Source organism: Meriones unguiculatus, chromosome 8, assembly GCF_030254825.1.
Source record: "Meriones unguiculatus strain TT.TT164.6M chromosome 8, Bangor_MerUng_6.1, whole genome shotgun sequence".
NCBI classification, from domain to species: domain Eukaryota; kingdom Metazoa; phylum Chordata; class Mammalia; order Rodentia; family Muridae; genus Meriones; species Meriones unguiculatus.
This window is the reverse complement of record NC_083356.1, coordinates 79,040,519-79,062,775: the sequence shown is the minus strand read 5'-3', so window position 1 is coordinate 79,062,775 and position 22,257 is coordinate 79,040,519. Positions and strand designations below refer to the sequence as shown.

The 22,257-nt window shown below is 37.7% G+C and overlaps 1 protein-coding gene across 8 annotated transcripts in view; it reads right to left on the bottom strand.

Annotated features, from left to right (window-relative positions):
* Rabgap1 (RAB GTPase activating protein 1) overlaps positions 1 to 22,257 on the bottom strand; it is a 126,505-nt gene that overhangs the window by 52,214 nt on the left and 52,034 nt on the right. For all 8 annotated transcript variants that reach the window (XM_060390060.1, XM_060390062.1, XM_060390063.1 and 5 more), the window contains 3 exons: positions 10,520 to 10,694; positions 9,489 to 9,582; positions 4,341 to 4,491 (listed from right to left, as the gene is read on the bottom strand). In XM_060390060.1, the coding sequence (XP_060246043.1) occupies positions 4,341 to 4,491; positions 9,489 to 9,582; positions 10,520 to 10,694 (420 nt within the window). The remainder of the gene's footprint in view (positions 1 to 4,340; positions 4,492 to 9,488; positions 9,583 to 10,519; positions 10,695 to 22,257) is intronic.

Here is a 22,257-nt window from a genome sequence, read left to right as displayed (position 1 = left end):
TGCTTATTTTATACATGCTTTATTACTATGGGCAAAAGGATGCCTGCAATCACAGTTCAGTGAAGTGTGGATGCTGTTTACTTCAGGAAAGTGAAGACCTGAGAAACATGCTCAGCAGGATGTGACAGGCCTCAGCAGAGAACAGCCTCACAGGAGGGTCAGCCTCCTGGCTCAGAGCTTTTTGTATTTAAGTCACTGTCACTCAGATTATCTGAGGTAGCCTGATTCCTGATCCTACCTCTCCCAGTCCCTTTCTACACTAATTCACCAGCACACGGTATGCTAAGGGGTCTACCTCTGAGCATCTCTTACACAGAACAGTAGTCCCAATCTGCAGTTTTATATTCCATTATCTAAGCTCAGTTATAGTCTGAAAACACTGACTGGAAAAATCCTAATTTGAGGCAGCCCACATTCAAATAACAACAGACTGTTATTTTATTATTATATTATTTAATTATCTATTATTTTTATTATTACTTATTATCTTTACTGTCTTACTTTGCATACTTTGTAAGTTATTCTTTATTGAAAGTATGGAATGGGGGCTGGAGATTAAGAGCACTAGATGATCTTCCAAAGGTCCTGATTTTGATTCCCATCAACCACATGGTGGCCCACAACCATCTATATTGTGATCTGGTGCCCTCTTCTGATGTGCAGGCATACATGTAGGCAGAACATTGTATATAATAAATAAATCTTTAAAAATAAAAGTATGGAATGGATAAACTAGTTACAGGTCTGGAACTATCTAATGCTTTAAGCACCCATTGAAGGTCACAGAAAGTGTCCCCAGCAAATAAGAGAAACTCCTTTGCTATCACCCCAATCCAAGCCACAATTATCTTTTGCCAGGTTTCACTAGACCCAAAATAATATTCTAAAACTAAAATGATAAATAATAAATAACAGTAACTAGGCGGTTGCTAACATTTAATGTGACTGAGAACTTTACTAAGTGTTTTCACTTACTATCCCTTTTAATACTAACAATCATATAAGAAAGATTCTATTATCATCACATTTTATGCCTAGGGTTATTAAATGCCCAACAACAACTAGAAAACAGTGGAGCTAGGATTTGAAGGAAGACAACCTGCCTTTTGTCAGGTATACGCAATCATATTACATACTGTTTTTATTTCTTGATTTCACTTATTTGCTTCCCTTGAGGCAGGGTCTCACTTTATAGGGCAGGCTGTACTCAAACTCATAGAACTGGCCTGTCTCTGCACTATCATGGCCTGTAATACTGCTTTAAACCTAAATGTATGGCTTCAGTTGGGATTGGAAACAGTTAAATAGTTTAGCACTGCTTTGTATGTACAAAGCCAACACTGGAAAAACAAAATACTATAAAATAATCATAATAAAATGATTCAATTTTTTCCTTGCTACACAAGATCATTAATATGTCACTTTCTAAGACTGAGCCCCTACTTGCTTTGTGTATAGTTAACTGCTGAGTTTTCTCAGGACTTGAAGAGAGATATCCTTAAAAAAAAAAAAAACACCCAAAACTAAATAAACAATACAAGCCAAATACAATAGAAATTCTGGTTTTAGGCTAAAAGAGCTTTCAAATAAGGCTGGAGTAACTGCTGGTGCACCCATAATACAGGGTATGCATTCCTGTTCTTAAAGTCCAGGACCTAAAACCAAGCACTGAAAGACTTGCTGTCCTAACCTAAGGTGTCAGAGCACTCCAGTTCTCGTATCATAAGGGTTTAACTGATAGTCTACATAAACCAAACCAAAAACCATAACCACCACCACCACAAACAAACAGAAAACCCCACATCTGAAACAGTTCTACCCCAAGCTTTTAGATAGGGATAGTCAATCTGTATCAGGCTAAATGATATTAAACTTCTGTGGGTAAAAACAAAATCCTAAATACTAACAATTTCAAAATGGTCAAGCCAATATAGTCACATTGTTGGAATTCAGGAAACCTTCTTAGACAGATTTGACAGACACTCTATGGAGTAGAAATGTTTTCACAAAGGTATGCAGATTTTTTAAAATTTTATTTTCACAAGTAATTTAAAGAGACCTATTCTGATATTGAAGCAAATTTTCAAAAAAATCTTTTCTATCACTGATGGTTAAATCTGTGCATATAATCCAGTAGTATAGAAACCACCCTCATCTGACATCCCAGTGACTGGTCCAAGGTGCAGAAACCTCATGTGAGTTTATAAATGGAAGAGTGAGAGCTCTGAGCCAGTGCTGAGGCCTGCTAACTCCATGTGCTTCCTGCTAAACAGACAGCCTTTCACTGCTGGGTGCCCAGAGCTACATTCTTGTGATTTCAGTCCTTGCCTATTAAATTCCAGAGAGATATTTTTATTTCAGAAGGAAACAATCTGCTCAGTGATGACACTGTCATTGGTGCATTCTATTCCTAGACTTGTAAGATGTGGCTGGGCCTCCACCACTCCCACTGTACAAGCAATTAAGAGATAAAATACTGGCATAGAACTTATAGGGTCTGGCTATGAGTTTGTAACTGCAACAAGTTTAGTTAGGATTACTTTCAGCAGCACAAGTAAAGGCTTATTTTCAGGAGCTAGGCCACTTACCAATGGCTACCCCACTGAAGAAAATGTGTCTATGACACTGTGGTATTTAACTGCTATATCTACAAGGAGGGGTAAGACCCAGCCAGACCTCTTCCCTACATGATGGAATGAATACTCAATGGCACGATTACTTGCAAGTCTTGGGCAGGTGTTCTCAGCTGCTGAGAATTCAAGAGTGTAATGGCCACACTGTGCCTGGAAGACAGTCCTCCACTCCTTCCCTCTGGCTCCTAGATCCTTTCCACCCTACTGTTCTGCAGTGTCTCCTAAACCATGAAGGGGGTAAGACAAGTAAACTCTTTTCTGGAACCTGTCTCAGAAGCTGTACACCTGATAAAAAGACACTCTGAGGTTCTCCTGGGAAAATAAACCACTCCTTTATGACGCCCACTGTGTTTTGTCAGGCACACGCCAAAAGGTCCTTGACTTTGGCTTCTGAAGCCTACAACTCTTCATGTACGAAATTCATTTTCTTTTGAAGATCGTAGGTCCTTTCTGTATGTTCTTTTCCTAGAAGATTATTTTAAAAATGTAATATACACTTGTAATAAAATTTATATATTTTCTATACAAAGACTCTACCTTTTGTTATATCAAAAATTCTCAGGTTTGGGCAGAGTAGTTAAAGAGACTAAGTCTGATCCCTGGGCCCCAGGTAAAGATAAAGAGAATGGATTCTTAACAGTTTTTCTCTGATCCTCACCCATACATGTACTAGGGTACTACGGTACCCAAACACACACTCACATACTCACACAAAATAAATAAAATGTAAACAAAAATTTAAATAATTTCAAATGCTGTGAGGGAATCTGTATCTTCATAACCCAGGTTTCAAATTTACCTATCACCTATTAGAGAAGCTGCTTTCTAGTACATAAACTTCCACAATTTTAAGAAAACTAAAGCCAAACCCAGTAATATGGGTACAAAAGGCACAAATGCTGCCTAACTTTGTAGGAAAATACTTTACATTTGTATGCTGTAATATGAACTATTTTTTTTCTTGCTTTGTTTGTAAAACTTTGAAGAATGCCTTAACTTGAGCAAAGAGGGAGAAAGAACAAGAGAAGGAGAGGCAGAGAGAGTAGTGATGAGCGAGGGAGAGAGACTGAAGGAGACAGAGAGATAGGGACAGAGATAGTGATACTGTAAATAAAAATGACGGTTTCGCTTTAGAGAAATGAACTATAGCATATTAACTAAGGCTACAGAACTATAGTTGGGTGTTGTGGCTCATGCTTATAAGGCCAGCACTTTGGACCTTAGGTAGAACTGCCACAAGTTCAAGACCAGTTTTGCCTTCACTGTGAGCTCTATACAAGACCACTTAAAAAGCCAAACAAACAAACAAACAAACAAACAAACAAACAAACAGTCAGGTGTGGTGGTGAACACCCATAAACCTAGCATTTGCAAGGCAGAAGAAGCAGGTTAATCTATAAGTTTGAGCAAGTTCCAGGAAAGCCAGGGCTCAAAAACCGAAAAGCAAACAAACAAAAACCCAACACCAAAAAAATGAAACATTTGTAAACACAAATGATCTGGCTTAAAACACTAATCCAGACAGGAAGGACTGAGATTCACAGTGCATTAAAGGACACTTCTTACCACAGAGAAAAACTCAACTGAGAAAGGAAAGTTTGTACATTCGTCTTTGTGCCAAGAGAGAAAACATCTTTGGGCTATACTTATTTAAGATAAATTAAAAAACATTCCACCATTCACTCTGAGCCTTATAAACTCTCTGACCTTTGTGATGAGAATTCGGTACTTTTCTACTAAGTGATCATTGTTGTGGCAGCCGGCGAGCAACTGCCAGACTTCTCCACGAAGAGCTTCTGGGACACCACTTCTCACTAAGGATGGCAACTGCTTCGGTCTCACACTCAAGTTGAGATGCCTAAAAATAAAGCCGTAATTCATTACTTTAGCAAAGGAAGCTGCTCTGAAAGATTCTTTAATGAAAATAAAATGGTTTACAAAGACATTGAAAAGGTAATAATCATAATAATGAAAGATTAAGCATTAACATGGTACTTGCAAACCACTTTAAATCATTATCTAAAAAGTAGAATTGGAAGAGAAAGGTGGTAGCACATGCCTTTAGTCCCATCACTCAGGAGGCAGAGGCACATGAATGACTGAGCTCAAGGCCAGCCTGGTCTAAAAGAACGACATCCAGGACATCCAGGGTTACACAGAGAAACCCTGTCTCAGAAAACCAACCAACCAACCAACCAACCAACCAACCAACCAACCAACCTACCAACCAACCAACCAGTAACTAGAAACTACAAGGACACTTGGATGTGGTTTATGTACAACTTAGAGCAAAACTACAAGTAGATGCTAGAGAAATGCTTTGCTGCTCTTGTAGCTGGTTCACAAATATCTGTGATTCCAGTTCTTCTGCTCACCTCTGCCCTGTACACAAATGGCAAAAACACACACACACGAAAAAAATGAATCTTTGAAAAGAATGGGCACAAAAAACAAAGGCTTAGCCCTCTAACTGCACCTATGAAATGAATATTTATATATTCTCAGTTAAAATATTTTAGTACGTTTTCAACAGATATTATGTCTCTTCCTTCAAGAAACAGCTTAAATATCTGTGGTTGCTAAGAACATTTTCAGGACAGGGTTTCTCTGTGTAGCCTTGGCTGTCCTGGACTCACTTTTTATAGACCAGACTGGCCTCGAACTTGCAATGATTCCCCTTCCTCCCCGAGTGCTGGGATTAAAGGCACGCACAACCACACCAGGCTGCTAAGAACATTCTTAGTGCAACAATAATGCAAGTTACAAAATTTTGGGCTTCATATATGAGATGAGCAAAATAAAGCCTGTCTTCAAACACTGGCATGATCTCAGTGCTTTGTGTCTTAAACTGACCCTATCATAAAGGCAGAAGTTGTTTCTAGTTTACAGATGCAGAGAGGTCAAAGTGGCTGGTCTGTTCACTAAAGGTGGGCAGTCCTGAGACTTCAGACCGATGAGTGTTCCATCTATTATATCACAGCTGCTCTGTGACTGGAGAGCCACCATTAATGAGTCACTAAGGCAAGATCTAAACACAGAAATGCTCCTGTGACTATCAGACTGGAGCACAAGTCACTGACGCAAAACGTCTGATACTTTTCACATCACCCAAATTCTATGAGAATTATGCACAGTGTATTAAAAAGTTGCTTGTTAATTGTTCTTAATTGTTCTATAATTTTGTACCCTGATTTGAGAGATAAGGGCAATTTCATATAAATTTTTCCTTGCATGTGTATACATATGGAGAGTTATCAACAAGAAACAATATTAATCCTTCTGCTATTTAAAGGTTTGAAACATTACGGCCTCGAGTAAATAAACTACCACTGGCACAATTATGTGTACATTTCAAGCTATTGTTTATGATTGTTTTGATTTTTAATGGTAGGGATGAATGGTTGTGATAGACTATCATTGGCCCACAAAAGTCTTAAATATTTACTCTTTGGCCCGTCAAAGAAAACTTGCTAACCCTAACTTATACTGAATATTTACTCTTTGGCCCATCAAAGAAAACTTGCTAACCCTAACTTATACTGGTAAAATTTCTTTCAGAATGACTTTAGCCATTGACAATATTAACCCTACATATAACCAGCATACTATTTTATACTAAGGGCATCAGTGCTCCTATCTTCCAAGAGTCATATTCAAATGAACCTGGAGAATGACACACAAATATAGTTATTAAAATCTACTTTCACTAAATAAATTAGCTTCAGGATCAGACTGGCTATGTCAAGAATTTCTGGGTTTGCCGATTACTTATTAGAATATCTAACCTGTGTGTGAAAATGCAAAAGTCTGTAATATTATTATAGTTGAGAGAGCGTACAATTTGGGGCTGTGCTAGTAATATGATAAATGTTTAAACTACCATCACTACAACCCTAACATCCATAAATTTTAATCAATAGGGCTACTAGTAGTTTTACAAACTTCTAAGTTCCATGGTATTTCAATGCTTACTATTCTTTTTACTTTGGTTTTTTTAAAACAGGGTTTCTCTGTGTAGCTCTGGTTGTCCTGGACTCATTTTGTATACCAGGCTGGCCTTGAACTCAGAGAGATCCACCTGCCTCTGTCTCCCTGAGTGCTGGGGTTAGAAGTGTACTCCACCACACCAGCTCAATGATTACCATTCTAGAACAAACAGGATGGACAGAAATGTTAAGATGGAAGAAACAAACTAGATAGATCTGAAAACATAACTCAAACAAGCAAAAGCAGTTGAAACAATCTTATCACAGCAGAAACAGATGGGAATTCAGTTAAAATATTTAAGAGAATGGGAGGACACAGTTGATGATGAGTGACAAAGTTTGACAACAAAACAAACTAAAGCATTATACAAAATGTGTGCTGGATTCATAGAAGTAAACTGAAGTCTCACTGGGTGGTAGCACACTGACTTAAGTCCCAGGCAGAGGCAGGTGGACCTCAGTGCACTAGAGGTCAGCCTAGTCTACAGAGTAAGCCCCGGGACAGAAAATGAGCTCTGGACTGGTAACAGTGTGGAGATGGTGTTAACTACGCTATCATGAAGTCCTGTTAACACTGAATTACAAGGTTGGTTTAGAAACACTTCATACATACAAAATCCCTGCAGCAACAGTCCATGCTTTCCAAACCCACTGAGCTGAAAATGAAATTGAAGAAGTATCTGCAATCCTGTCTCCTGATAGTAAAGAAACATCAAAATTTAAGAAGAGACATTCCTGAGGGCTTTTCACAGTTCATGAACTATAGTTACATAGTTACATGTCTATAGACAACCCATGCTTTGGTTTGCCATTTCCTTTTGTACATATTTGACATTTCCCAATGAAGACAGTGTTTTGTCCGAAATGTAAAACACTGTGAGAATGTCACAGCAGATGATGCCAATGTGTAGTGCTAGCCCTTAGGGGTACTGACATCTGCTGAGACACAGCTTTACTAAAAATACAATGAAAGCTTAATAGTCAAAACTTATAAGAGGGAGAAAAAAAAAACCTTAGTATATGAGGCCCATAGGAAACTCTATGACAATCTTAACCAGAACATCAGCAATGGAGACAAGATCAGATCACTTTCAAATTTAGATTTTTCCTCCAAGACATCCTATCAAGGAAAAGATACTACATATATGTCTCACCAGATTATCTCTAGTTATACTAATCAACAAGCTAAGGTAATATACTTTTTATAAACAAGGTAAAGAATAGTGCTTCCTAATACTGCTGTCAAACTCTTTGTTTTTAGACAAGGTCTCACTGTGTAGCCCTGGCTGGCCTAGAATTTATTATGTAGACCAGGTTGGCCTCAAGCTCATAGAGATCCTCTACATCTGCCTCCTCAGTGCTGGTGTTTAAGGCATGAATCATGATGCTCAGCCAAATTCTTGTTTTTTGTTTTTTTTTTCAAATTCTTGTTTTTGAGACACAATTGTGCTATATAGCCCAGGCTGAACTTGAAGTCTTAATCTTTCACATCCCAATGCTGAGATAATAGACATGCTCCACCATGCCTAGTTTGTAGGAATCAGCCATGTTTTATTTGCAGTTTTGAGGATTAAACTGAGGGCAACAAACATGCTGGACAAGTGATTCATTAGAGATATATTCCCACCCTAAGACTAAACGGGGAATATACACACGTTAGTAGTAAAAATAATGGAGACAGCAAGGCACACATATCATGCTTGGGATATCCTACTTTGCCATTCCAGGTATCGTATGTGTCACAGAAAAGGAAAATACCTAACCTAAGAAGACAGACAGACAGACACAGACACACCTATATTTCTTTCTTCATACCAATTTAACAGATTTATTTAGAATTGTTGTAAAAAGTGAGCTGTGTTTTGTTTACTGAAGCACTCTGACATTACATTAATGCTCTTTTGCCTCAACTTTCTATTAAAATTTTCCCACACAAATGGCAATGGAAAATCTGCCAGTAACTGATTTCTGTCCCCTATTTTTCTACTTGCCAGTGCATTTAGATATCTTTAAACTCTATTGGGAAAATTAGATAACATTGAGAATTACTAATAATTGGAATAGATGAAAACCAACTATGAAGATGAACTGTGCCCTATCATCGTAGATTCTTAAGGCAGTTCACCACATGTGTGGCCTGCTAATGGGCCACTGTTACAACTGTTAAATATTTGGCCTGGGTAACATGCAGGTTGGAATCATCACAAAGGCAAGCAAGCCAGGCCTCACCTGCCTCCTATGCAGCACCAAAAGCTACATTTTGTAAGGACGTATCTGTTTTGAAACTTAAAGGAATTTCTTGCACTAGTGGCTGTAAGGGATATCTAAAATGTAAAGTTCAATGGACTTCTGATAGCATCTAATTTCAGAGTGCTATAGAACCAGGCCTGTAATCATTATGTTTCCTCTAGTAGAGGGCACACTTTTGCAAATAGATTTTGTAGCTACAAGTAGATTTGTGGGGTAGTCTCTTTTGTGCAAGCCATTGTAGAGTTATACTCCTTCGGTCTGGCATCAGAGTGATAGTGGCAGTGGCAATACAGTTCTTTTGGTTATAATTAACTAGGCAACCATTCCTGTCTTCTCCAATGTAAGGACCAACTCATTCATTCATTCACTCGTTCTCTCCCTCTCCACCCCCTTTCTCTCTGTGTGTTTATGGATTCCATGTCTGGACATTTTTCCTATCACTAAGATTTTATTAGGCTTCTGATGGTCTCAGACTGATTCATTCTGCTATTATCCTTATAAATGTCTAATAGATCATAGAGTGAGATCTTATTTGCAGATCTTTCTTGTTGGTTCTAGGATGAGAATTAGGTAAGACATGAGAGTCACAGGTGAGCAGCAGTGTGAATCTACAACTCACCATTTTGACAGCAGTTCTCCCCATGTTTCAAGAATTTTTTCTGCACATTCTTTGGATACATCACCAAATCCACTCAAGAGAGGTTCATCATTATCTGTAATAAGTAAAAGTTAGGCTTATGAAAAAGAACCACATAAAAATACAAAAGGCAAATGTAAACATTTATTGGGAACATAAAGCCATATGTTCTTAGTATTTAAGTACAAATGGGAATAATCCTGTCACAGATATGCTTTTATAACCTATTTAATTCTCCTTTACTTTCGATATAGGCTTTTAATATAGGTCTTTATTATATCAGTGATAGGAGTCACTTATCTATAAAATATGGAACTCAATACGTGGAATGTTCTTTCTCCTCTTCCAAAGTAAGTAGCTTTATAGACAAAGATATTTAAGTTTATTTAAAATAGTAAACAACAAACTTAGTCACCTAAGAGTCTAATACAGAAGTAGTAGTGAGGGGCTGGAGAGATGGCTCAGAGGTTAAGAGCACTGGCTAGCCTTCTCGAGGTCATGAGTTCAATTCCCAGCAACCACATGGTGGCTAATAATCATCTATAATGGGATCTGGTGCCCTCTTCTGGTATGTAGGCGTATCTCCCTAGCCCACTTTCCCCACTTTTACCTTACATGTTTGAAAATACTATAATGACACCTAATATTCTGTATACTAAATTTTAAAATAATGAATTATGACATGTAACTGGATACAGGTATTTGTATTTACATAATGATAATAAAATATGCAGAGTTAATCATCAGTATGATTGTTAAAAACACCAAAGACACGGGAATGAAGCATATGAAGTCATTAATAATCACTCCCTGAGTGAGGGAATTATCATGAATATTTTTTTCTGATCTTTGATGACATGACTTTCTAATGTTCCACAGAATAACATTAAGTTATAAGAGAAAAAATATTTAAAAGGACAAAATGAATAACTTAAAATTTAAATAATGAAAATTAAGAGTTCCAACACCACATCCCTCCATCCCTATACTCAAACCAACCTTTCTAAACTTACCTTCTTCTTCATCATCTTCTGGAGGAGAGGGGATCATGGAGCTCTGGGATCCAGACTGTGGCAGGCGGACTGAAGGACTGGCTGTAGTTTTCCTCCTCTCTCTCTCTGACTCACTTTCCAAACACACAACCTCATATAAAGTGTCAGAATTATTCTTTCTCTCCTTCTGCTTTATCTTGATGACAAAAAAGAGAATGTATTATGTAGCAAACTTCGTTTTAATTTTCACTTTTGATTTTGTATTGGATGCAAGAATAAATGTACACAAAATGTAACCTTTATCAAGTAGAAAAGTTTATGTTAACACTTAAACCTCAGGCTAGAGATGGCTTGATGATTAAGAACACTGCCTACTCTCCCAGAGGAATTCAACTGCCAGTAACCACATGGCGGCTCACAACCATCTATACTGGGATCTGTTACCCTCTTCTGCTACACAGGCATACATGCAGATAGAGCACTCATATACATAATATAAATAAATCTTAAAAAAAAAAAAGACTTAAACCTCTTGCAGCTGGCATGATGGCACACACCATTAATTACAGCATGTGAGAATCAGAAGCAGGTTGGATCTCTGTGAGTTTAACGCCAGCCAGGGCTACATAGAAACCCTGTCTCAGAGAGAGAGAGAGAGAGAGAGTGCTCATCATTTGAGGGTACTGATTGCTCTTCCAAGGGACCAGGGTTTAAGTCCCAGCACCATATGGCAGCTCACAACTGTTTGAAATTCCAAAATCTGATACTATCACATAGACATACATGTAGGCAAAACACTAATGCACATAAAATAAAGGTAAATAAATTAAAAAGAACTGTTAAGAAAACTGAACATTTTAACTAAGACTCCAGTTTTAAAGTTTTATCTGTCATTAAAATAAATTATCAAATATTTAATCACCAAATTTAGCCAGTGTGAATGCTAACTGTCCTGTGTCTTTCCAATAAATTTAAGGTGCCTTTGCAGGTTTCCTACTTAAAACTACATATCAAAACAATTCACACATCCTAAAAGTTTAACACTAAGAAAATCCTTTACTTCTTTTGCTTAGCTCAAACAGTATACAGGAGATCTTAACTCCAAAGCAGGGCCAGAAAAGACAGTGGTGGGTAGGGATGAACAGCAGGAAAGACATCAGTAAAATCTCAGTAATTAGCTGGGCGTGACAGAGCACACCTGTAATCCCAGCACTCGGGAAGGGAAAAGCAGGTGTATTTCTATGAGTTTGAGGCCAGCCTGGTTTAAAAAGTAAGTTCAGGACAGCCAAGGCTACAAAGAATAACCCTCTCAGAAAACCAAATCAAACCAAACCAAACCAAACAAACAAACAAAAACTCAAAATTTTTGACAAACAAAATAAACCTACACTCTGGTTTTTACTTTTAGGCAAGCATTATAAACAATCTACATGGGCCTAAATAAAAAAGTAAGACAAACATATACAATTTTGTCAATATAATACATGTTTTAAGCACCTTAACATTCCTGTTATTGCCAGTTGGAGGTTAACTTGAAAGATTAACTGTGCTCCCCTGTGGAGCACAGGGGAGAGGGAGGCTCCAAGAGGTACAAGAAAGGATGATGAAACACAGAAAGATACACAGAATGCTATATGGATGGTGGAGGACAAGGATGTCCATAATGTACAGGAATTTCAAGAGTTAGACTTTACCATCCCAATCACCACTTGGCTTTTCATTAAAAACATTACTCTGAGGCTGGAGAGATGGCTCAGAGGTTAAGAGCACCAGCTGCTCTTCCAGAGATCCTGATTTCAGTTCCCAACAACCACATGGTGGCTCACAACCATCTATAATGTGATCTGGTGCCCTCTTCTGGCCTGCAGGTGTACATGCAGACAGAACATTGTATATATAGTAAATAAATAAATCTTAAAAACAAAACAAAACAAAACAAACAAAAATTATCCCGATCTTGGAAGTAAGGCCAAAATGCTGGCAATGTGTCCTTTCATATCATTCTGAAGCACAATTTAATATAGGAGCCTTAGCCTGAAGGCCAGGAGGCCCTGTTGCATTAAGCACCTCTGCTGGTAGAGGTCAAACATAAGCACAGTTAAGCACAACAAAACCTTGCCAAGCCAGACCGACTAAAGGTGCTCTAATTAGTTTAGCAACTCCTTCTAGGATTACTGTTTTCCAGACAAATATATTTGTCTCTAACTTAGCTGCTTATTATTAATATAGGACTCTGTCTCTATGTGGCTACATAGTAGCCTGCAGGTTTATGTCTAGGAGATACACAAATAACTTCTGTCCAATAGAAAAGACAACCCAAGGGTTACCCATAGAAGAGTAACCTTATTATTCTTTTTTTTTCTGGACAGGGTTCTGGCTGTCCTGGAACTTACTCTGTAGATGAGGCTGTCCTTGAACTCAGAGATCTACCTCTACCTATCTCTGCGTCTGCCTCTGAATTACTGAATTAAAGGCGCGTGCTAAGACTGTCCAACAGTGATTTTAGTCTCTGTTTCTTTTCTTCTCCCCTCCCCCTCTCAAAAAGGCCCAAGTTGGTTTTTTTGTTTTGTTTTGTTTTTGTTTTTTATATTCCTCCAAGACAGGATTTTCCTGTGTAGCTTTGTCTGTCCAGGTCTCACTTTGTAGACCAGGCTGGCCTGGAACTCAGAAACCTGACTAACTCTACCTCCCTGGATGGGATCACAGGTGTGCCCCACTGTACCTGACTAGGCCCAAGTTCTTAAATAGTTTTATCATATTTCTCGTTGATTCATTAATGAAGTAAATTAAAATCCTTGATATATATTCATCCCTAAATTATAAACAGTATGGTTTTGAGAATCATACTGATAGGAAAATAGTATTTAAATCTTTTGGTGTAAGTTTGTTAAATTGCTTTAAAACAAAACAAGAACTAAATGTGCAGCACCCCTGGCTCGCCTCAGAGTCAACAGGGATCCATCCACTCGGTGCTGCCTTCTGAGTGCTGGGATGAAAGGTGTGTACCACTTGTGCCTGGCCTATACTGTGCTTTGAAACATCACCTAGTTGCTGCTATCTGAAACACCTCAAAGCTCTTCAGGCGAAAAAGTATGAAAAAAGTAAGCATTTCTCCAAGACTACAAGGATAACGTAACCAACGTCATTCACTTAGAAAGTCTTCCTTGATCACAGCAACAACAATACACCTTATCACTTATATAGAGTTGAGAATGGGACCAAGCTCGTAAGTTAGTAACTCCACATGTAAAAATATTCACTGTTCAAGCACATGGAATTCACATGACTCTACTTTTTTGTTTTTTTGTTTTGTTTTGTTTTTTTGAGACAGGGTTTCTCTGTGTAGCCTTGGCTGTCCTGGACTAGCTTTGTAGTCCAGGCTGGCCTCGAACTCACAGCGATCCACATACCTCTGCCTCCCAAGTGCTGGATTACAGAGGTGTTCCACCACACGTGGCTTCATTAAACTATTTTAAAAACCTATCTGTTCGAATTTTCTATAGTGAAAAGCTTTGAAATTTACATGTTGCAATATATATCTTCTACAAATATTAGATAATTTACATATGTAAATTTTTAAACTGTAATCAAAGGAAGAACAGAGATGAACCAATGAAGCCCTATTTCTGGGTTAAGATGACATCTCCTTAATAAAAGCAATAGCAACTAAACTAGAGTAAACTAGTAGATTTTGATGTTTATCTTAAAAATAAGCAAGAGTATTTAGGAAAGCCCATAAACACAGGAATATCTGCTGAAAGAATGTGGCCCCACCAGACAGAGAGACATAAAGTCTTTGACATCAACCCATTATCGATGGGCCAGGAAGTTAAAATCTCTACAAAATGCACACACACTCGAAAGCTGGATAAAGGGGCATCACAAACGATTGAACTTTATGATGGTTAATGAATTTCACCTGGAAAACTGCATAGCCCTTGGGAGGTAAAGTCAGATCTACATTTTACTATACAGAGGAACACCACATCAATGAATCTGAGATTTAGAAACACGACAGTAATAGAAAAATGCGAAAATAATTTTTACTTTGATGCCAAGTTCAGAAGCTTAAAAGGAGAACTTGACAAATTCAAGTACATAAAAAGAAACTGTAGCAAACTCAAAGAGAATCACTAAAACTAAAGAGAAAAGATGAGTAAAAAACTAGGGAAAACACTGTATCCAAAGGGGTTAACCTAATGAATAACATTAAGAACCTATAATCCCAGCACTTTGGAGGCAGAGGAGCTCAGAGTTCACTCTGGTTTGAGACCCTATCAACACACACACACACACACACACACACACACACACACACACACACACAATCTAAAAGAAAAAAATAAAATTAAATGATGTTACTAGGAAATATACAAAAAGGGAGAGTTACCATTAGGCATGAAAAAAATGTTTGCCATTATTTATCAAAAGATAAAACTGTCCACAGAACAGAACCTTAAGTATGGCAACATTCTCCTGACAAGATTTTAGAAAAATAGGTCCTCCGACTTCAGACTCAGCTTATCTTTATCCTGACAATGTCAAATGTGGCAAATGTAACAAAATCTCATATGTATCAGTGATTCCACTAAAAGGAAACATTTTAAGAGGCACTTTCTCTTTCTTAAAAAAAAAAAATCATTTTTTAATTGATGAGCGCATGTGCACTAATGTGCAGGTACACTTGCAGGCCAAAAGAGTGCCCGATTTTCAGCAGCTGAAGTGACAGGCAAAGCTTAAGGAATAAGCACTCTGAACTGATGACCCGTCTCTCTAGCCCCTAGCATGCACTTTCAAATAATCAAAACAAGTGTACAGGATTTTAGATTGCTACATTATTTAGAATAGCAAATAACTGGAAAAAATCAATACACCCATCAGTAGGGAACTAATTAAAAAAAAAAAAAAACATGATTTGTCTGAACTGCACAATAGCACAAGGCAATAAGGAAGACTGAAGAACTCCTATGGATGTAGAGTATTTTCAGGTTATAGCAAGGTACAGAAAAATATCTACAACATACTAATTTATATTTTTAAAACATGTTAAAATACATATAAAATATTTTATTATCTTCAAAAAAGAAAATTAGAAACTAATAAGTAATTGTTATATGTGGAATGGGGTCAGGAGATACAAATGGAGACACTGCTTTGATAATGTGTTTTGTATTATTATGCCTGTTGTTAAACAGCATGTTCCATATAAACATTTTATATATTAAATAATAATAATAATAATAAACTGAGAAGAACACAAATTACCTAAGCCCCCAAACTGAAAATAAATAGAAACAAATAAGCCTAAGTATATGTCAAATGATAACAGGACCACAATGAAAAAATTCTTCTGGGCTAGAGTATAATTCAGACTTGGGCACTTGTCTAGGTCAAAGCTCTGTGTTCAAATCTGTCACACAACCAAAATTATTCCAAGTACCAAATTTATGTTAATGAAACATATTTAAAGGACAAAAAAAAAGTGCCACACAAATCTTAAATTTCACTGGATAGTTTTAATCTTGTAAAACTGCTATTTTGAATTTTGAAGATGAAAATTATTAAGTATATCACTGGTCCTTTAATTAAAACAATATTCATAATGCAAAAAAGAGAAAGCTTTGTAACGCTAAGTTACTATAGTAAATATGTAAATAAACTCAATGAATTGGGGCATGTATAATCAATGAATGCTAAAGCATGGACACAGTTGAATCCTCTTATCTGTGTTTATACTTTCCAGTATATCCTTTTCAGCTGCTTGTCATCCAGTAAAGTCTAAAATATGAAATGGAAAACCACAGAAGTAAGCAATTGACAAGCTTTAAATTATATGTTGATCTGGGTAGCATAATTTAAGGCCATCTCACTCCAAACTGCCTAGGACACAGATCTTCCCCTTTGTCAGCACACAAGCCACAGGCCACCCTCCTTTAGTCATAAAATCAATGTCCCTGGGGCTGGAGAGATGGCTCAGTGATGATGAGCACTGGCTGCTTTTCCACAGGCCTCAGGTTTGGTTCCTAGCACACACATGATGTTTCCTAACTGTCTGCCAGCAGATGGACACGCAGGTGATCTGAAGACCTCTTTCTGTCTCCTGTGGGTCCAAGGTATACACATGGTACACAGATGTAGGCAAATTACCTATACATACAAAAGGAAAAGAAAAAAAGAGGGAGGAGGAGGATAAAGAAAAAAGAAAAACCCACTGTATCTGGAAGCTGCCAAAACTATTATACCAAGAACTACTTGCTAAATACAAGAGAAAGAAAAGAGAAAGTGAACCCCACCTTAAGTGATCACACTCCCACTAAGAGCTGTAGAAAAAAAACCTGGGATCATGCACTTCCTAAGTTAGCAGTGAAAGCACTCTCTAGTATATTGAAACATTCTGAAACTTGGGGGCTGGAGAGATGGCTCAGGCGTGAGAGCATTGGCTGGCTGCTCATCCAGAGGACATGGCTTTGTTCTTCAGCACCCACATGGTGGCTTTTAACTATCTGTAACTTCAGTTCCAGAAGATCAGATGTCTTCTTCTGGCCTCCTCTGGCACCAGTCACATAAACGGTATAGAGACATTTTATACGGGCAAACACTCACACACAGAAAATGAACATTTTAAAAACAGATTCTTTAAAATGTTGGGGTAGTATTTTTATAGTGTGTGTGATGTATGTGTGTCATGTCTGTGGTGCATGTGTACCTGTGTGTGTGTATGTGTGTCTGTGGTGTATGTGTATGGTACATATGTCATGTCTGTGGTGAATGTGTGTGGTAAGAGAGGGTGAGAGAAAAAGAGACAGAGACATAAGAAAAGGACTTTAGTTTTTCTGCTCTATCACTCTCCACCTTATTTCCTTTAAATAGGATCTCTCACTGAACCTGAATCTTGACCATTTCAGCCTTGACCCCTCAAAAATGGGGTTAGAGGCACGTGGAGCCATGACCACATTTTTATGTGGGCACTGGGAATTCAAACTGAGATCTCTGTGATTGTTCAGCAGGCAGTCTTAGCCACTAAGCCATTTCCATAGTTCCCAAATTTGGCAGATGTATACTAGTTTTCTGTAAATGCATGCATAACACACACAGAACATATGGGACCAAGAAGCCCAGGTTATCAGTTATAGTTTTATTAATGACTTATCTCTGTGACTTTGGTGACATCATTTAAGTTTTTCAGCGGATACTGACTTCATTTGCAAAATAACAATTATATAGATTAAATTTCCTATGGTTTATTATTATTCTTATGTGTAAGTGCAGAGGTGCGTGAACCATGGCATCCATGTGGAAGCCAGAGGATAACTTTGAACAGTCAGTTTTCTTCTAGTATCTGGTTGTTTGTACCACACTACTAGCTGGCCCTATAGCTTCTGGACTATTCTCCTGTCTCTCTCCGCTCTGGCTGTAGGAGCTGTGGGCTTATATGTACATGACCATATTCAGCTTTTTATCTGACAGTCGGGAAACAAATACAGGTCTTCAGGCTTGTGTAGCAAGCCCTTTCACCCACTGAAGCCCCCAAATTTTATAATTTGATATTTCTTTATCCTTCGCACTTTTTAAAATTTTATCTTAAGTGCAGGAGACTTTTACCTCTATGTGTGCATAGTACCTGCAAAGGTCAGAAGAGGATCCTCTGGAATCCTCTGGAATGGAGTTCCAGATATTGGTGAATCATCACATGAAGGTTGGGAACTCAACCCGGTATGTTCTGTCAAAGTAGCCAGTGCTTCTAACCTCTGATCTACCTCTTCACCTCCTCTGTCTTTTTAAAAATTACATTTATTCTTTTGTATGTGATGAGCATGTGTGTATCAGTATTTGACCCCCCACTTTTATAGTGCTAAAAATACCTGGTTGGTTTTGCATTTATGCCACTATTGAAATATTTAGTATTTAGATCCTTTTTAGTAAATGCTAAACATTTAGTTCAAAGAATGTAGCCCTTCTTTCCTTGCTAATTTTAAGTTTCTTTTCTAATATGATTTCATCTTAATAAAACAAACCCAGACGGGAAAGTTTCCAACCTAAGAAGGAATTACTGAGTCACCAGATAATTTTAGTGAAAGAAAAAACAAAAACCCCAACGACATCTCTATAACTGTTTTCTCATTATTTATGGTGTAAAAAACTCACAAAAAGCAAAAGCAAAAGCAAAACAAAAAACCCAAAGAAAGACTATACATGTATTTTAAAAAGCATTTTAGTAGTTCTATTTTCAGTCTGATCAGAAATCAAAAGAGCTAAAAATTAACTGTTTAAGTAAATTTAAAAAAAAATCTTTTCATTAGAAAAATAAAACTAGCATGTCTCTAAAGAAGAATCCTGGCTGCCACTCAAAAGTCTAAAACAATATTGTGTTCCCAACCATTCTGCAAAATGTATTATTTGCATCTATCCCTAGATATCAATTTCCTCATCCATGAGAACAGTACATGTACTCACTGGATTGCTATGAAAGTTATACGTATCAGATACTGGCCAATAAAGTAACTGGAATAAATGCAGGCTATTAAATTAAAAGGAGTGAGATTAAGACTTTTCAACTATCTAAAACTATAAAAATGTGTTTAAATACTTCTCATACTTTACATAAAATTAACAATGTGGTATAAGGATTATAAAGCAAAAAAAAATGTCCCAATTCTTCACACACTACCTATATTTTCCCACTCCCTATTCTGCCCCAAAACCTCCCCCACAAAAATCAGAGAGGCTTATCCAAAAAGGGTAAAATTGAAATTATTAGAAGTTTCTGCCCACCTCTCAGCTTTCAAATGTAAATACAGCTTTTTCACAAAGAAAATGGTAGAAATTCAGCTTCTGTTTAGCTTAAAACCTTAACAGAGGAGTGTAGAACAATCCAGTAAACTACCTCATAGGTATCATTGTAGCTAGTTTATCCTAACAATTCATCCTTTACGGACTAACTTTAAAAAATTAAACTAAAAGTACTAGAAAATATACAGTATATATTTTAATCTCTTCATGGAATTAAAAAAAAATCCCTCGAGTACTACACTCAACCAGAAATATAATATTCCTGCAAACCCACACGGTCTAAAAATTTTTATTTATTTGTATATTTTATTCTTTTGCCTACATGTATGTATGTGTACCACATATGTGTGCCTGATGACCACAGAAGCCAGAAAGGGGTGCTGGATCCCCCAGAACCAGAGTTATGTATTATTGTATGGTTGGAGCTAATATATGGGCATTAAGGGATAAACCCAGGTCCTCTGCAAGAACAAGTATTCTTAACCACTGAGCCATCTTTTCATCCCAGTAGGCCATGTAGACCTTAAGACAAATATAACTGGATACTCCCAAGAAATGTAGTAACAGGGGAGCTCTTTTATGTCCACTAACACAAGACTAACAAACCAGAAACTTTTAAACAAACTTATAAGTCTGTACTAAAAACATTATACAATTTAGTTTTTATTCATTGCCTCTTGCTCTAGACACTTTCAAAAGATTTGTTTTCATTTTATGTGTATGAGCATGGGTATGGTTATCAGTATTTTGTCTGCACTGATGTCTGTATACAATGCATATGAAGGGACTGAGAGGCCAGGAGAGGATGTTGGATCCCCTGGAACTGAAGTTCCAGATGGCTGTAAGCCACCATGTGAATAGTAGGAATTGAACCCAGGTCCTCTGGAGTGCAGACACCACTTTAGCACTGAAACACTGCTCTGGAAGTTTGGGATAATCTTTTTGAGCACTATGTAAAGGTTGTCTTTGTAGAGCTGATACTGTCCAGACTTTGGTACTGTTGTTTTGATAAAGTATCACCTGCCTCAGTATTTTGTAAACATACACCTCCATAACCTTCTGATTGGTATAATAAAGGGTTGATAACCAATAGCTGAGGCAGGAGAAGAAAGGTGGGACTTCCAGGTGGAGACAGGAACTGAAGGAAGAATTGGTAGCAGGAGATGGAGATTTGTCAGTGCAACACGAAGGTGGATGAAACAACAAGGTGCCATGACTGAGTGAGAGCTAACAGGCTACATGGTAAGAGGTAGACTAGAATAGCAGGTTAATTAGTTTAGTCAAGATAGCTTCGAGGTAACCTAAGCTAAGGACTAAGCTATAGAAAAGTCTCTGTCATTATTCAGGAGTTGGAGGGTCATAGTCAGTATGGTGATATTTGGCATCTAACATAGAGGCAGGTAATTCAAGCATACAGCCTGAAAAAGATGAGAAAAATTTCTAGATACAGGAGTTAGATGTAGTTTCCTACCAACCGAGCACGTCAGCGAGCAGGAAGGAGAGACTGCAGTCTCTCTGACAGGTCTAGACTACTGCACAGGCAAGAAGCTACATGCATGTGCACTGTGTGTTTGGGGAGGGGGAGGTGAGAGGGGAAAGAGGTGGTGGGTAGTGGTGACTGACCCTTCTGAACCTTGCTGCTCAGGCAGGAAGGCTGCTGTGGGCCCACAGTGGGCAAAGGTAACAGGCATGGACACAGCCCAGCATGGCTGGGCATATGGTCCCAGAACAGGTGGTGACAGAGAGTGGGAAAGAACACCAGCCAAGGAAGGCCTACTGCTACAAGGGCGAGCAGACGGTGGCTGCAGCCAGAGTTGGGTGGAAGAGCCCATGAGCTCACGGACCCAATGCACAGAAGCACTACAGTCAGCAGCAGCAAGCACCAACGTGTGGAACTGCCCCTTCTCTATGAGTAAAGCAGCTGAAGCAGAATTCAGCTGACAGCCAGTCCACAGCAGCTTGAAAAGCACAACAGCAATTGCAGGCAGGAGAAAGCCATTCCAGACTGAAAAAACCCTCTGATTCGTTAATGTATGTGATGACGAAAGAAAAGAAACTGGATATAGACACAGTCATAGAAAAAGACTACTCAGTTGAAAATAAAAAAGTGAAGTCTCCAAAGGAAGAAGAGAGTTAGAGAGACTAAAAGAAAAATACTTCCTGTGTTTAAAAAGTGGAGAATGTAATGACAAAGGGCACTTGGACCCTGTATAATTTTGTTTCTATTATCAGCATAGAAATAATTATATTTTCAGTAATGATTACACTTTTATATGCTCTCCTTAAAAAATATTAGATTAAAGCAGACTTAGAAAAGGAGACAGAGAGAAAAAAAATCCATGCTAAGTTATAAGCAATAGAACAAAAAAATTAAACAGTCCTTTAAATCAAAATCCTCTTCAGATGAATCTAATCGAAAGCATACATCTTGTGATAACACTGGAAATGGCCGTCCAAGTCCATTAGAAAACCTACAGATTTTTCCAGATACAATAATAAGAAAATGAGACCCAGAGGAAATAAATCCACAAAGTTATCAAGAATTTGGATGGTAGCCCATAGAGGCACTAGATTTAAAGAGATTTAAAAAGCAGTAACAACCTGTAAGACAAATACTTAATAATTGGGCCACACAAAATTGTATAATTGCAAAAGATTTGATGACAGTTTCCTTAGAACCTGGCCCTCAACTACAACAGCTAACATGCTGGAAAAAAATGAGTCTTCAATTATGGAGCAATGAAACTGAACTAGAGGCATTGATATTGTCAAAGAATCTGTTACTAGGTGAAGGTCCATATTTCGAATTAAGAGAGTACAGATTAAGTTTGATGATGGCATTGTAGAACAATGTCCTACAATGGCTTTAAATGCTTAAGACAAGGTTGAACAACAAGGATGACCTGAATCAATTACAGATATAGGCCAAGGTTCAAATTAATCTTTCACTGATATTTTACAAAGATGAA